The 18,324-nt window shown below is 35.9% G+C and overlaps 1 protein-coding gene across 1 annotated transcript in view; it reads left to right on the forward strand.

Annotated features, from left to right (window-relative positions):
• LOC117321583 (general transcription factor 3C polypeptide 5-like) overlaps positions 1–18,040 on the forward strand; it is a 42,077-nt gene extending 24,037 nt beyond the window's left edge. Inside the window, exon 9 of the mRNA XM_033876045.1 lies at positions 16,637–18,040. Within this exon, the coding sequence (XP_033731936.1) occupies positions 16,637–16,857 (221 nt within the window). The 3' untranslated portion in view covers positions 16,858–18,040. The remainder of the gene's footprint in view (positions 1–16,636) is intronic.
• The last annotated feature ends 284 nt before the right edge of the window (positions 18,041–18,324 follow it).

Below are 18,324 nucleotides of genomic sequence, written 5' to 3' on the forward strand. Positions count from 1 at the left end.
TAAGTATGTCCTAGTACCCATGTGTGTTTGTGAGAGATTTAAGTATGTCCTAGTACCCATGTGTGTTTGTGAGAGATTTAAGTATGTCCTAGTACTCATGTGTGTTTGTGAGAGATTTAAGTATGTCCAAGTACCCATGTGTGTTTGTGAGAGATTTAAGTCTGTCCTTAAGTACCCATGTGTGTTTGTGAGAGATTTAAGTATGTCCTAGTACTCATGTGTGTTTGTGAGAGATTTAAGTATGTCCTAGTACTCATGTGTGTTTGTGAGAGATTTATGTATGTCCTAGTACCCATGTGTGTTTGTGAGAGATTTAAGTATGTCCTAGTACCCATGTGTGTTTGTGAGAAATTTATGTATGTCCTAGTACCCATGTGTGTTTGTGGGAGATTTAAGTATGTCCTAGTACCCATGTGTGTTTGTGAGAAATTGAAGTATGTCCTAGTACCGGGTGTTTGTGAGAGATTTAAGTATGTCCTAGTACCCATGTGTGTTTGTGAGAGATTTAAGTATGTCCTAGTACCCATGTGTGTTTGTGAGAGATTTATGTATGTCCTATATAGCCATGTTTGTTTGTGAGAGATAAGCTCCCGTATGTTTTCAAGCTATAAAATTGCAGACAGGATACTAGTAGGCAGATTATTACTTCACGCTTCATAAACTTGTCAAAAAATGGATAGTAATCATTCTTTGATGCTGAATAGCCACTTTGTGATTAATTTCCATGTGATGGTTTCACGTGGCCTTTATAAAAATCTGAAAAAGTTTAAACTGCCTGATGCCATAATGTTACCTAAAATCTCTCTTTCTGTCCATCCTCCTTGTTAGTTCAGACAAACAGAATAACACCACACAGACAAGGACCTCCCAAACTAAAGTGAATGTATTACAGTGTACGTATGTCATATTATCATTGTTCTCATCTTCTTCTTTTTTTATAAAAAAGTACCGTAAACATGCAGCGTTGTTAGATTGTTTGTGTCCTTGGATATCAGATATCTTCTTTTAAAGTTGTTACTCTCTACACCTGTGTTTCGTTTAGGTTTGAATAAACAAATAATTTATGGATATCAAATTATAATCCTGATTCATGCATTAATAGTTAGATTTGTAGTGGTAGTCAACTTGTTAGCTTGCTGGCACTTTTTGTCTCGTGTACATGTTGTGTTGAATGGGTGCAAACAGGAATTTTCTCAATTAGTGATGTTAAGTCAGATCAGACAGAAAATGGATTTGGAATTTTGAGTTAAGAAAAAGAAAAATTTTTGTTAGACTGAGAATTGGCAATACTGAATAGTTTTGATTTTGAGCTATGATTTTGTATACACCTTGACTAGACAGTCCTTGTGATTAATTCTACCGTCCGTCGGTATAGACACAACTGTACCGGTGTAGGAGTCAATTCTTTCCCCCTGTAAAAGTTTCCCCGGGGAAAGAAATGGCTAGCCAAAAGTTTCCCCAGGGAAAGAATAAGCTAGTCAATTGTTTCCCTGGGGAAACTTTCAGCAGGGGGAAAAGAATAGGCTACTACACCGGCTACTCATTCTAAACTACGTATACTGAGGGGTTTACAACAAAACTTGCTGTCAATAATCCTTAAACATTGTAGATGTGCGTAATCTATATCAGGTTTCCGATCATGATCAGTCAGTCAAGATAGCCGCCACAGCCTCTGATTGGCTACAAAACAAATTTGCTATGACACTTGTACTGTACAATGGAGGGGCCACAGCTGTGGCTGAGTGGTTAAGGTGTCCAGACACTTTATCACAAGCCCTCCATCTTTGGGTTGCGCGTTTGAAATCCACATGGAGCAATTGCCTGGGACGTACTGTTCGTATGCTGGTGGTTTTTCTCTGTAAATGATTGTGGCTGTTATAGGACGTTAAACAAATTAAAATAAACCAAACCAAACTATTCAATGGAATTCAATAAAACTCTGTTGGAGGGATGGTTACAAGATGAATTTTAATCATGTATAAAAAAAAAGTTGAAATTAAAAAATGTAGGTGTAATATGGCACTGCAAAAACAATGGCTGGGATTTTTTTTTGGAAAAAACAAAATGGTCCCCATTTTCTTGGCTCTGATTGGTCATAATTAAAATATTGTTCAATGAAAATTGGTTTATAAGGGTATGAGGGGGCTGTGAATTAAAATGCTTGGATTTTGTTGCAGTATTAACCACACATGTACAGAGGCTTCTGGTTGGTTGAATTTAATATTGTCCAGTTTAGATGAAAATTTGTATATAGGTGTATTATAGGGGACTGCAAATTCAACCATAATTTTAAGGTTTTGGCTGCTATAATAACCACATGGAAGCTTCTGATTGGCTGAAATTTAGGTATTGTTTGATTTCTATGAAAATTGGTTTTAAGTGGTTTTAGGGACTGCAAATCCAACTGCATGGGTTTCGTTGCCATAGAGATCACACTTACAACTTTGAAAATATTGGAGGCATTTGGGGGTCTTTCCCATTACAATTAGTACTTGTCATATAAATGCAATGGAATTTCAACTAAAGTAATTACCAGCAATATTCCTTTTACATTGAAAACCTCGAGCTCCCTGTAATTGGAAAGTTAAATTGACCCCAACTTGTGTTACAAGACTACAATTCATTTCATTATTCTAAGCAGTTCTGGGCCCAACTCTTTTGTGTGGGTCCTAAGCAGTTCTGGACCCAACTCTGTTGTGTGTGTCCTAAAGAGTTCTGGACCCACCTTTGTTGTGTGTGTCGCAAGTAGTCCTGGACCCAACTCTGTTGTGTGTTTCCCAAGGAGTTCTGGACCCAACTCTGTTGTGTGTCCTAAGCAGTTCTGGACCCAACTCTGTTGTGTGTCCTAATGAGTTCTGGACCCAACTCTGTTGTGTGTGTCCTAAGGAGTTGTGGACCCAACTCTGTTGTGTGTGTCCTAATGAGTTCTGGACCCAACTCTGTTGTGTGTGTCCTAAAGAGTTCTGGACCCAACTCTGTTGTGTGTGTTGCAAGTAGTTCTGGACCCAACTCTGTTGTGTGTGTCCTAAGGAGTTCTGGACCCAACTCTGTTGTGTGTGTCCTAAGGAGTTCTGGACCCAACTCTGTTGTGTGTGTTGCAAGTAGTTCTGGACCCAACTCTGTTGTGTTTGTCCTAAGGAGTTCTGGACCCAACTCTGTTGTGTGTGTCCTAACGAGTTCTGGACCCAACTTTGTTGTGTGTGTCCCAAGGTGTTCTGGACCCAACTCTGTTGTGTGTGTCCTAAGGAGTTCTGGACCCAACTCTGTTGTGTGTGTCATAACGAGTTCTGGACCCAACTATATTGTGTGTTTCCCAAGGAGTTCTGGACCCAACTTTGTTGTATGTGTCCTAAGTCCGTTCTGGACCCAACTCTGTTGTGTGTGTCCTAAGGAGTTCTGGACCCAACTCTGTTGTGTGTGTTGCAAGTAGTTCTGGACCCAACTCTGTTGTGTGTCCCAAGGAGTGCTGGACCCAACTCTGTTGTGTGTCCTAAGTAGTCCTGGACCCAAATCTGTTGTATGTGTCATAAGGAGTTCTGGACCCAATTCTGTTGTGTGTGTCCTAAGGAGTTCTGGACCCAGCTCTGTTGTGTGTGTCCTAAGCAGTTCTGGACCCAACTCTGTTGTGTGTGTCCTAAGCAGTTCTGGACCCAACTCGTTGTATGTGTCCAAAGGAGTGCTGGACCCAACTCTGTTGTGTGTCCTAAGCAGTTCTGGACCCAACTCTGTTGTGTGTGTCCTAAGCAGTTCTGGACCCAACTCGTTGTGTGTGTCCAAAGGAGTGCTGGACCCAACTCTGTTGTGTGTCCTAAGCAGTTCTGGACCCAACTCTGTTGTATGTGTTGCAAGTAGTCCTGGACCCAACTCTGTTGTGTGTCCTAAGCAGTTCTGGACCCAACTATATTGTGTGTGTTTCAAGTAGTCCTGGACCCAACTCTGTTGTATGTGTCCCAAGGAGTCCTGGACCCAACTCTGTTGTATGTCCTAATGAGTTCTGGACCCAACTCTGTCGGTGATCAAGGAGTTCTGGACCCAACTATATTGTATATGTCTCAAAGAGTCCCGGCGTATTAACTATAATCTCTAATGTGTGGTGGACCCATCTCTATTGTATGTGCCCCATTCAAGCTGCAGTTGCATCGACTAGGATATTGCTATTTAGTTATTAACCCTCTTTGCAAATCCGTGTAAACTCCTTTCCGTGCCCACCTCTTTGCAAATTGGTGTAAACTCCGGATCCATTCCTTGCCCAGTGCAATGCAAACTGTATTATGCTTTTATACCATTTTTATGACAGAGTTTGTATTCATTATAGCCTTTGGTTTATATATACCGTATTTGACCTAATAAGGGCGCCTGCCCTAATAAGGGCGCCCCTACCTTTTTTCAAGGAAATAAATCTTTGACTGAATGTCAAAATGGTGTTCAAAAGTAATAATTCATGTGAAATATTTTGCTACTTTATGTGTTCAATTTTCTTCAGCAAATTAAGTAACTGGAACACATGTTTTCGCCACATTTTGTGTATTCCTACAGGCTACAGATGACATGTCAGTGCAAAGAGCACCCAAAACTAAACACACATACAAATAATAACTTACCATCTTTATTTGAAGATAAAGTAAAGACTTCATTCTTGTTGATAAATAACTTTTGTTCAGAACAGAAAGCTAGTAAAAGACATTGTAAATCAATTATTAGGTCAAAGAAAACGATGTCTAATATGATCTGGGAAATCACCTGTTTCTATAAATAGAACACAAAAGAGTTCCATTTGAACATAAATGGTGGAACACACGTTCTCTGGTCTAAAGATCAGCTGGCATGGTTTACAAGTTTACAGGAGTATTCAAGTGATGTTTAAGCTTAATATATGATAATGAATAGATATCTTCATCTGGAATATTTTTATGACTGAATATTTTACCGTTTCCACAACCTTGGGTATTCTGCTATAAGGTATAGTCTGTTTCATAAAACTTCAGAATAATTAATCTTAATAAGGGCGCCCCCACTGTCAATTACCCGCGCCCTGCGCCCTTATTAGGTCAAATACGGTATTACTGGTATAGTTCAAAATTATTACAACCAATAACTTTATGCTAGGGTTTGCAGATAATGAATGGTTAATTTACGGTGTATAATATCAACACAGAACAATGACTATCTCAACTCTTTAATTATATAGCTACATGTAGTTGACATGCAGGAGAAGATCATAAAATGGAGTTGTGTTTGATGTTTATTTAATTACATAATGATATATGAACCTAGTACATAAACCGATCCTGTTACACAGGTAAGGTATCAAATTATTATTTACATAATTATAACTCCACCTGGTAGTTGTGAAGGCATCATCAGCTTAATTTCATTAAGTTTGATGTTAGGATAAAGCCCAACAAACTAGCTTTCTGAAAAATAATGACCTTGACCTATTTTCAAGGTGACAAAAATCAACTTTGTTAAGACACTCAAATACCTTCATTGATAAATTGAAAAGACTCTACTGGAATAATGATATGATGCTGTAAGTTTCCTAGTATAAATTACCTTTACCCATAGTCAAGGTCACCACACGGGTCAAATTTGTTAAAACACTCAAAAAACGTATCAGTCCCATACAGGTGAAACCAGTAATGATATGAAATCATGATATTTGGCTGGTACTAGCTGAGTTGGTTCCAGGGATGGGGCTCAATTCTATATATTTTTTTCGTTTTTGCCCATGCTTGGAATTGTTTTGCATAATACATAGGTATTGGCATTAATATTGATCATGAGTTCTGCAGATTTTGGGAAAAGTTATGACCTGAACTGATATTTTTCAGGTTATCAGCTGTGTTAATTGTTGTAACTTTTAGTTTATTCAGATTTAAACATCTGTTTGTCATACTTTTAAGTACGTTCCTTGGTAAAAAAAAATTTAGCCTACATGTACATACCAGTATGTCTAATTTCATACATGCCAGCTCCTCAAGTTGGCAACCAGAAGTTTAGTTTTGACCCGATTTAAAGGTCACAAAACATTGAATACCAGATGAGATATTCAGATATATTCAGGGCCTCCTGGTATTTCAAAATTGTGTGCAAACATTAATCATTACATGTTAATTTTGTTAGGATAAGGGAGCTCCAAATCAACATATGGGCATCAGGCTATTTTGAGACTGACCAAAAAATCAGAAAAAAATGACAGGCTGATATCAGAAATCTCTTTTCCCTTTTTTATATTCTTGTCTATAGATCTAATGATGTTACTTTGAAAAGTCTGTTTCAAGCTTGGCAACATCCTTATGTGAGAATAAATTCTAGCTTCAGAATGAATTCTAGCAGTACAATGGCTATTTACTGCTGTCATATGGCTGTCAATGCTAGATATTTAAAAGAAGAAAAAAAAAAAAATAGGAAAACAAAAATTGCATTAAACAAATATCTTCCAAGGACACCTAGATCCATCTGGAATCTCTTGTTGGTGTACTTGTAGCCCAGGTAAATACTAGCCACAATATACCACTCAGCTAGGGAGAACTTCTCTTTAGCTTGATCGCAATAAGACTTGTAAACTAGAGGTCCCAGGTTCGATCCCTAGCAGAGGCATTGAAATAAATATAACTTTTAATGGGTTCTTTTACATTAGTAGAAATAAAAGATACTCTTCAACATGCAAATATATATCAGAGAATCAGAATATTTAAATTAAATCATTTCAGATGATATTATAACTGTCAAGAAGTGAAAGCAGTGTATGTTTTATTTATTGATCTGTTGGATTTCTAGCTCTATCTTCTACTGTACATGGGTCAACGGTCCAACACCTTACTAATGGCTGTTAGTATCAACAGAACACATTGATATCGGCTGTCTACAAATAGACCACTTCAATAATTCATACCTACATATGTATATTCTGTTAGCTTTATTGATCCCACTATAATGAACAGTTACTTTATCTGATTTTCTACACCTTTACTGTTAAATTATGATTACTAATTATTCTGTCCAAGGACTACATCATATGTGAGCTTATGCAATGATGCAGCATCCATCTGTCATCTGTCATGCATTAACTATTTCCTTTAAATGTCTCCTCAAAAGCCAAAAAGGCCTAGAATCATGATATTTGGCTGATAGGTATCTGGAATACAGCCCCACAAAATCCACGAAAAGAAATTACCTTGACCCATATTCAAGGTCACAGAGGTTAAATGTGTTTATGCATTCAAGCAACTTCTTCTTGGAAACCAAAAGGCCTGGAATCATGGTAATTATTTGGTTTGTAGGTAGCTAGGATGGACCAAAAATTATTATGACCTTGATTCATATTCAAGGTCACAAGGGTCATATTTGTTAAAACACTCAAAAGACTTAATTACTTAATTTCATAGAATCAAGTTCTTCTGATTGTAACTGAAGGCAGATAATCATCAAAGATTGAATACCTGGTGAGTGAAGCAGGCCCATCAGGCCTCTTGTCTACTGATCTTTACTATTAAAACATAGGATCAATATTCTGTTACATCCCATAGTGTTGTAATAACTGTACAGTTCACTGTTCTGGTGTTTCTGATGGGAAAATGTGAGCTCTGACTAATCAATCAATATGTTATAGCGGCTGATGTGTTCGGTTTTATAGAAATCCTCCTCCCATGAGAATCCACTGGAAATTACAAGATAGCTTATCTGTGAAACACATACTGGATCAGTGTTTCCTCCTGAAGAGAGATTGGAGGGGGTGTTAGTTTTCATGTAATCAATATTTATAGTCAGCTTGATCATTGTACTTGTTTTAACAATATCAATCTATTAATATATATTCTACATTTGAAGTTTTAGATAAATATATTTCCTGAAGAGCCATCAATTTATTAGTACGTATACTCTACGTTTGAAGTTTTTGATAAATATATTTCCTGCAGAGCCACATGAACTTACCAGGTAGGCTGTACTTGACACATGCAGTGCCCATTGTCTGGTTGCCTTTCATCAGCTTTTCATCAAAAGACTTCTTCTCAAAAACAATTTGGGGTAAGGTCATGATATTTTGCAAGCAGCTATTGTGGATGACATCTAAGGTATCTATGAAGTAATGACCTTGATCCATAATGAAGGTCACCAGTGTCAAATGTGTTTAACACAAGAGGCCCAGGGTCATGATATTGAACCAGTAACATCTTCTGATGAAGGACTTTGACCTACTTTCAAAGTCAGATATATTAAAACTTGTTAGCAACTTCTGGATATCTAATATAGGCCCAGGGTCATGATATTTGCAAATGCATGCTAAAAATTGAAGACCTATCATTGCATTTGTTCAAATGAATGTTCAGCCGCCTTGTGAGACTTGAAAAAAATTAATGAACAGAAAAGGTATCAATTTGGATTCCACATCCATGACCCTAATCAACTTTGAATCTTTCAATGATTAGGTCCACTTATGTACCTCTTGATATTCTGGAGTGGTAGAATGCCTTGAGATTGCAGTTGGTTTAAAGAAGTCTGATTTTGACCCACTCCAATGATTGAAGAAAGCAATGAATACTTAGTGAGCATTGCAGGCCCATTGGCCCTCTTGTGTATCTCTTCTAATATATGTGCTGTAATATACGTAATGGAGTGAGTTTATATTTTGCAAATTTGACATTTAAAGCTGAGTGTGGTTATTTCACAGCACACAGATGCTGCATTAGGTACATTTGTACCGTAAGGTCATCACCAGATCATCAATACTCCTTGTAGAGATTGGTTTCAACAAATCAAATGCTCCAATGTCTCTCAGGAATATTTTATAGTGATAATGTACTTAATGTAATTGCTCTGATAGTGTCCGTTAATATGTTTTTTTACTAACTTCTGGCTATGTTGTTCTACAGTTGTATTTATCAGACCTCTAGGGGTAGAACCAGTACTGTGTTTTTCTGTTCTGACAGTTCTAGATTGGCTGTTGTTCACTGTGATATAAATGTATACCTGTAAATCAAGGAATATTTTAGTTGATAATTCAAAGTAGAAATCAAACTCATCTCTCAGTTAAATATCATCCACTGTTAAAGCATACCCGGTAAACTGTTGTAAGTAACTGGTGATCACATCTCTTGAGCTCAGATTGGAGACTGTCAACTATATATTCTGACACAATAATTAATTTCAGAAAGGGTTATATCATGCTTAACACTGAATCCAGGGTATTTTCACTTCTTAGAACATCAAAATTGTACCTGCTGCCCCCATTGCATGATTCTTATTGATAAATTATTAGGAACCTGCCCAAGACAAACTAATGTCTATACATTTGGTGCTTACTGCTCTCAGATGTACAGCTTTGTGACTGGGCGAGTTGTCACACTAAACATATGGCGTTTCAGTGTGATTCCACTATAAAAACATTTGGCATTGACCTCATCATTCATGGACACCATCACTTCATTTACCTTATTGGACATTGGTTGAAAAATAAGGATGTAAACCAAAACAAATTACAATGTACAACATTTCACTTTTCAAGGAAACTGCTTCCTTTCAGTGAGATTTGTAGCAATGTATATTCCAGGATTTCATAATGTTGTATAATTATAATGTAACTCTTATGGAAATTCATTCTTATTGAAAAAAAGCAAATATTGAAAACAAAAAAAGTACAGAAAATTGAAATTCATTGGTAAGAAGCAACAAATGTAGAAAATTGACATGTTTGTAAGAAAGGCTGTTTTTTTAAACCAAACTTTTTTTTTTTATAAATGTATCGAAAGTCTCATACTTTATATAATACCATAGGTATGAATACCATGAATTTAATGTAAGCTAATAAGCATCTCTAAATTGGCTGTTCAAGGGTTGAGGGTCACAATAACAGGAACTGTGTGCACGAATCTGACACTAGGAATACATGTATATTACTGATGTGTATGATTTAGATATTACAGTCTACATTTACTTTTTACCTGTACAGGATTGAAATGTACACTTGGTGTGCAGGTGGAAGTGAGATTACACTCTATGTATGGCCACATGCAGCTAATGATCATAATGTTGCATGTTGGCATGCATAAAATTGTAAAAAAAATTAGATATGTCTGCATTGTTAGTATAGTTTAAAGACACATATCGTAAACAATTTACAAAGATTTTTAAATAAAGAATAATGTCTTTCAAAATGGTATTTGTAGTCAAAATAAAGTAGAAAAATATTATGGGTTACTTATTTTTGTTTTCATTGTTTAAAGCAATTTTAAACTATTGCAGAATTAAGATCCTCGAGAACTAATCTGGTGTCGCAGCTTTCTGTCACATGATTGCTAGCTAGCAGGGACATAATTAACTATAAAGTAGTTCAAAATAATTATGTTATTATTTATTGTTTGAATGACGTGTAAGGTTTATTTCTGAAGGACAACTTTGAAAATAAACCTTAATACCTAAAGAGCCCTGCAAAGGATGAAAGCTGCTTGATAGTTGGTTGTTAACTTTTTTTTTCTTATATTTACCCACTCCGAGTCGACACAAACTTTTTTCTCACTATTTAATGTACGGTGTATATACATTTGTATATGTTCATCACCGTACACAACAGGAAAAACACAAAGTACATACGATACATTGTGCAATTAATTAGATATATAACATAGTAACACAAATAAATGATGAAGGAAGAAAACTTGCATTGATGACTTGTGATGTGGTGCGGTGGTATAAGCTGTTTTGGCTAGACGATTGGGATGGCGTAGATAGTGAGTTCAAGGCACAATATAAGTTGTCTTCCTTCATCATTTGTATTATTATGTTATATTTATGCAAAAAAGAAGGGTTACATACTTTATTTTTTAGAAATTTGGGACAAAAAAGCTTGTGAAATTAAAACAAAGTATATCATTTAGGGATACAGTATTCATAGTCGTTATAAAAGACAGAACTTTACTGGCAAACATAACATATATATATAGTTAGTGTGCATTGCGTTTTTGTCTAGAGTAAACTGTTCAATTGGGACTTGTTTTGTTTGCATGCAAAACCCTTGTGCTGAAGTATTACTGTGCATACCAATATCAACCACTTGTTTGTAGTAGGAAATTGGTTTTAAATTAATTAATGTATAGCTATTGTTTATGGGAAGGATTGTACATGTACCCTGGCATCCTGGGAAATCTCCCGTGGTAGACAATAAGAAAGAACCTGTCCATAACTTGTTAAATTTCATTACGTATCCTTTAGGCTTGCAAATTGATTGTTGATTTGTTGCGGTCGGCCATTGTTGTAATAACACATTATTTTTGTTTTTGTTGATCAGAGATAAACATCAGTATTATCTGACACTGGGGGTCGTCCATACACAGTGTAATTAGTATCTGTGATCAAGGCCTTGGAAATGGTCGTCACAGGCCAGATTTCATTATCAGATCTAGAGCCTGTTAAATCCCAAGTGGATTTCTGAATTTAATTGCACATCAGGTTTCTTCTATTGATTAGATTGCTATGAAGCAAAAACAAAATATATCTTATTTTGATCATATTCAGATGAGAATGATGCATAAAAATGTCCTAACTTAAACAAATTGGGGTATCAGAGGGGAGCTGATGTATTCATCACCTGGCTATAAACTGTTCTGTCACTAAATATCTACATTGTGGATAATGATTTACATGTGATAGTACAGCCGACTAATGTCTTAAATAAAGTTAATTTCTTAAATTCCTCAAATATGTTGGAGACACAAAGAAATTAAGATGTAATTATATCTCATGTTTCTGTCCAAGTGTTTAAAATGACATGATTCCCCATTTGGAATATAAAATATTGTACCTAAATACAAATGTACAATATATAAACATCCTGTCTAAGCGATGTCTAAGCTAGACATTTTATATGGTTACTGCTAATCTCACCTTTCACTCTTTTTGAGTTTAGTGTCATTAGGTTTTATAGCTGTTGGTAGATAACCTCATCAGTACAGTTATCATAACACTTTGTCTATATTGTATTGTCATAAAACTTCCCAAATAATATTCTGTATTCAAATAATCTTAGAACTTCTCAAATAATATTCTGTATTCAAATAATCATAGAACTTCTCAAATAATATTCTGTATTCAAATTATCATAAAGTAAAAACTTAACAAATTATATTCTACACATGTATTTTCAAATTATCATAAGCTTACCGAATTATATTCTGCATTCAAATTATCATAAACCTTCCCAAATTATATTACTGCATTCAAATTATCATGAACCTTCCCAAATTATATTCTGTGTATTAAGTTATCTGAGTACTGCATTGCCTGAATATAACATAGGTTTGAAGACCTAATTATCTGAAAACATACAAAACCTAGTTACAGAAATGTACTGCAGCATACAATGCAGCAAATGACATTTCCTAGGGCTGGGCAAGCTGACAGCTTTCCTGGATCATTTCCTCTACATATAGATAAGATCTTGTCTGCAAGCACAGCTAGAATTCAATTATCTCTCATCTGCTGTGAATGTGGTGTGATGACACTCAGACAGTTACATAAAGCTTACCGTCACAACGGTATAGAGGTTTCCATTGGTATTCTAACACAAAGGTTTGATGCAGTAAATACTTTCAAAATAGATTTTAGCCCATCATCATTGAGTCGGTTGGCTCTTCAATTAGTCACCTAGCTACTGGTGAAACTTAAGGGGGACTATAGGAGTCCTCTTCGTCCATATGTACTAAACACCAAAGGTTGTCGGCGCTCTAGTGCCTTTATTCCTTGAAGGAGTTTGATCAAACTTCACACAATGCTAAAGGACCACAAGAATTTGGACAGGTTCGAGTTCCTGGGTTTTTGAGTTAAGGTTAAGGTCACTTTTACTATTTTTTTAGTGGGGGCCAGTAGGGAACATGTGGTCTTACATGTAACTACCTGTAGCTGTCTGTAGTTTGTTGACCCTTACACAATACATGTTGGCATTATTTCCCTGGAGGTACCAGAGGTGACTGTGTAAAAATTCACATACATTATTATCTTTTAGGTCTGATCCTGATCAGAAACTGGAATGTCTTGAATCTTGAATTTTGAGGTTGAAGTTTGCTATTTCTCAGATATTAATTACAATGTGATTTGTCCAAAATCTCACAGGCCTAATCCCAATGTTGAATACAGTGAAACCTCACTTAACGACCACCTCACAATTACAACCACCCCGCTAATTTACCGGCACTTTTCTTCAGTCCCGTTGATTTTTTCTATGTATCTTTGTATTAGTCGCTTCATTATTAATACCACCCCGCTAGGCCATATTACGACCACTTTTGACAGTCCAAATGACCACTAATTAACATTAAATTGACCCCGTTATTGCGACTGGTCGCCTGTGGTCAAACTTACCTGTTGTGCAGCAAGCCATGAACAGCTTGCCGCATGTCAAGCGTTCAATCTTTTGTTTATCTGAACAGACCACCTTTTCCACCCGATGACAGATAAACAAATTATCAGATTATCTACCTAGAATGGGATGTTGTTAAATTGATCTTTTGTTTACTTATCAGGGTATTGACTGGTCAGAATTCTGCCTATTGATCACTTTGTAACCCTGTTTTCCTGTATATATAGTTATAATTAGGGATAGTAGATTTTGGGACTGATCAAAAACCAAGATGGCTGACAGGTAGCCATCTGGACTTGTTTCAGAATGGACTTGTTTTCTTTTAAAACTGAACAGGCATTTTTCATACATGTGTTGCTGAGTAGTGTGTATTACAATTTGGGACTGATCAGATATTAGGATGGCCAACAGGCAGCCATCATTGATTTTGAAAGTTGGAGTTTATCAGCAAGTTCTGTTTGGATCTTTCCCAAGTTGCATAAGAAGATTCCAGTTTGCCTCTTTTGTACTGTATGTTTGAGACTGATAGTGAAAGCAGAAATTGACAGGTGGGGATCTTTGATTTTGATTGTTGAAATTTTAAATTTTCAAAAAGTACTGTATGGATCCTCTTTGTCCCAATCTCCATTCTTGGTTTGATCATGAGAACAAAAGTATGAGAAAAGATCTAACTTAAATAGAATCAATAAAGAATTAGAGATCATGCATGCAGTGTAGACACAATGATGGGTGCCATTAACTCCAATTGGGGATCTCTTGTTAATGGAGTGTACGTGTCATACATTCTAAATGTTTTAGAAACTTTAAAGTTAAAAGATTTTTTGGCATAAGAAGTTTTATAGCAACACAACAATGTACTATTTCCTGTAATTATGAATAAGGACACACTGAATATAGTCTTTATAATATATGAACTTAATTAAAGAACCTCGTTAGCTCACTTTCGGTGAATATATTAAAATGCAAAATATTAAGATAACTAATTGCACACAACAGTTGTGAGAAATTTGTGTGCTGAATTAATAGACTTAATACATATAATTTTAGAAGAATTAACTATTCAATTCTTAACAAAAAAATTGTGATTACTGTACAGTATATTTATAATATTAGAAATGTCAGAAATATTGAGAACACACCCAAATCATTTGACTCTTCAGAAGTAAATCGGAGAAAGCTGTGTTACTATATGTCACTCTCACCTGCCAATTTTAGAGTGTACTTAACTTGATGTGTGTGATTTATAAATTATAAAGCACTGCATAATACATTTCATATCTAATGTCAAGTCGATTATACCGGCCTTTATCTAACTCTGCCTTCAGTAACTTGTCATTTACATTGCTATATCTGTTTGACAGATGTAATAGATGCTCCCCCAATTTACACCCCAGCACTGTACTAAGTTAACATGTACATGTTGTATAAGATACCTAGTAAGAGCAGACAGTGATACAGTAGATAAATTACTGCCAATTTGGCACAATATGTTGTGACATTTATCAAATCTCCTACAGTCCTGTCCTTCAGTCACAAAGCATGGTCAGCCAGTTAAACTGTTACCCTCAATCATTTCTCTATTTATATATACTGACCAAAACTGGAATGGACACACAAAGTCTGAGTATTTCAGAATATGTATTTAAGTCATTGAATTCATTGCCTGATGAACTCTGTAGATTTTTTCTGTAATATATAAAGGAGATAGCTAGGTTAGACATTGATATGTAGGTAGGTTGTACATCTGTATATGGTTTCTCAAAGTGAAAGGTTGGGGTTGGTTTCACAGTTTGGTGACAAATCGGTTCTGATTGAAGTTATAATGAAGGTCACCTACTGAGTGATCTATGGGCCGACAGTAATTATACCATAAAGGGAAAAATAATTGAAACTAAATAAAGAAGGATTTACTATGATGGAGTTATGGCCTACAGTAGCAGGCTGTTGTGATGGTATAGATTCTTATGTTCATATTTACAGTATCCTATCCAGTTCTCTTGATTAAATGATGTCAAGGTTGAATTTCAACTCATCATGCTTTGTCCATGTATGTCCATAGAAGGACGATTGTCACACTAGAAAAAGTTTGTCCCATCTGACTGGGAACATTGCCCAGTGGTCACCGGCACTTGCTTTTCACCTAGGCCACTTGGGTTTGATTCCCTAATTAGAAATGATAAAGTATGTGGTCTTCTGCCCGACTGGGTTTCCTAGGGATACTCCTGTTTCCTCCCACACTATTACCCATTTGGACCAACCAGAGTGATTAATATATTAAATGATATATATCTTTTTAGCCCATTATCATACAATCGCCCTGCGTCTTTTTATAGTCCGTCTGTCTGTCCCTCCATCTGTCCCTCCGTAAACAATTCTTATTTTTGCTATTTTTCAGAAAGTGTTAAAGGGATCTTTCTCAAAATTCATATGTTAGTTCCCCTTGGTCCCTAGTTGTACATATTGCATTTTCGGACTGATCGAAAAACAACATGGCGGACAGGCAGCCATCTTGGATTTTGACAATTGAAGTTTGTTATTGCTATTACTCAGAAATTACGTACTGAAGGGATCTGTCTCAAATTCATATTATTAAGTTCCCCTAGGTCCCAAGTTGTACATGTTGCAATTTGGGACAGATATGAAAATAACATGGCTGTAAGGTGTCCATCTTCGATTTTGACAATTAAAGTTTCTTATCACTATTTCTCAGAAAGTTTCAAAGGGATCTTTCTTATCATTTCATATGTTAGTTCCCCTTGGTCTGCAATTGTGCATATTGCATTTTGGGACTGATCAGGAAACAACATGGCGGAAAGGCGGCCCAATTGCAGTTTGTAATCGTTATTTCTCAGAGAGTCCCTAATGGAATATTTCTGATATTTCATATGTAAGTTTCCTTTGGTCCCAAGTTGTGCACATTGCATTTTGGAACTGATCAGAAAACAACATGACCAACTGGCTGCCATCTTGGATTTTGACAATTGCAGGTTGCTCCTGCTATATTGTATTATTTAAAGTTATTAAATGTTTTAAAGGAAGAGTGAAAGAAGAGAAAGATATTTCCTTTGACTGATATAGATCATTCAGTGGTGGGCGCCAAGGTCCCTCTGGGATCTCTTGTTTTGCAATTGTTGTAAAATAGATAAGACACCCTGTAGCTTGCTGAAAAGAGCGATTTGTAATCTCATTTTGTAAATCTTGCAAAATAGAAACTATTTTAAATGGAAACTCATTCAAACACACACTATGGAGTACCTGATTGATTGAAATTGTTTTTGTTCAAAGGTAAAGTCAACCTAAGGAAGAAGAAAGCACGTATGTCCAGAATCAACAAATTTGGGAAGAACATGTCAGAGTCAAGCTCTGATGGCTCAGCAGACGACCAAGAGATGGAAAAGGGTGATGTGGGTCCTTCAGGAGGAGACGAAGAGATGGAGAGAGAGATCGAAGGAGAGGAGGATGAGGATATGAATGAAATGGAGACAGAAATTCTTGATTGTATCTGACATACTAAATTTGTTACTCTACATCTTAGCAAGGGAAACAGATGTTTTGGTGTACTTAAGTTGCTATTTAACAACTCGGCAAGCAAGAGAGATGTTTTGGTCTAGAAAAGTTGTGTTCTTTATGAGCCATATGAGATGTCGAACTTATATACACATGTATGTGAAACCTGCAGTGTGATGAGAGTGAACATTAAGCCAGTCCTATGTAGGCATATATAAACAAGGGTAAAGAAGTTAATTATTAGAGGCAGAATTTTAATTGACAGAGTGATCAAGTGGCTCAGTGGTTAACACACTCACCTGTAACCAAGGCGACAAGGGTTCAGTTCCCCCTGCAGATTGGTTGTCTGTCTAAACACATGGCTTTTATCTTGATACTGTTAGTTAGTCCTATCACATACTTCATTCAGGCCAACAAGAGTAATAAGTTCATTTAACTAGTTTTGGAATTATTGTGAATAAATGAGACCAGACCTTACAGTCCAACGTTGGACTCTTATTCTACATCCTCGAGCCGAGTGCTGGACAGTCAAACACTTAAAAGAGGGTTATCCCTGTCCATGTTCTCATGAGTAAGTGTATTCCCATGAGTAAATGTATGTGTTCCAATGAGTAAATGTATGTGTGTTCTAATGAGTAAATGTATGTGTGTTCCAATGAGTAAATGTATGTGTGTTCTAATGAGTAAATGTATGTGTTCCAATGAGTAAATGTATGTGTGTTCCAATGAGTAAATGTATGTGTGTTCTAATGAGTAAATGTATGTGTTCCAATGAGTAAATGTATGTGTGTTCTAATGAGTAAATGTATGTGTGTTCTAATGAGTAAATGTATGTGTGTTCTAATGAGTAAATGTATGTGTGTTCTAATGAGTAAATGTATGTGTGTTCTAATGAGTAAATGTATGTGTGTTCCAATGAGTAAATGTATGTGTGTTCTAATGAGTAAATGTATGTGTTCCAATGAGTAAATGTATGTGTTCCAATGAGTAAATGTATGTGTGTTCCAATGAGTAAATGTATGTGTTCCAATGAGTAAATGTATGCGTGTTCTAATGAGTAAATGTATGTGTTCCAATGTGTAAATGTATGTGTTCCAATGAGTAAATGTATGTGTGTTCTAATGAGTAAATGTATGTGTGTTCCAATAAGTAAATGTATGTGTGTTCTAATGAGTAAATGTATGTGTGTTCCAATAAGTAAATGTATGTGTGTTCTAATGAGTAAATGTATGTGTGTTCTAATGAGTAAATGTATGTGTGTTCCAATGAGTAAATGTATGTGTTCTAATGAGTAAATGTATGTGTGTTCCAATGAGTAAATGTATGTGTGTTCTAATGAGTAAATGTATGTGTTCCAATGAGTAAATGTATGTGTGTTCTAATGAGTAAATGTATGTGTTCCAATGAGTAAATGTATGTGTTCTAATGAGTAAATGTATGTGTGTTCTAATGAGTAAATGTATGCG

This window comes from Pecten maximus, chromosome 2 (genome assembly GCF_902652985.1).
Source record: "Pecten maximus chromosome 2, xPecMax1.1, whole genome shotgun sequence".
NCBI classification, from domain to species: Eukaryota; Metazoa; Mollusca; class Bivalvia; order Pectinida; family Pectinidae; genus Pecten; species Pecten maximus.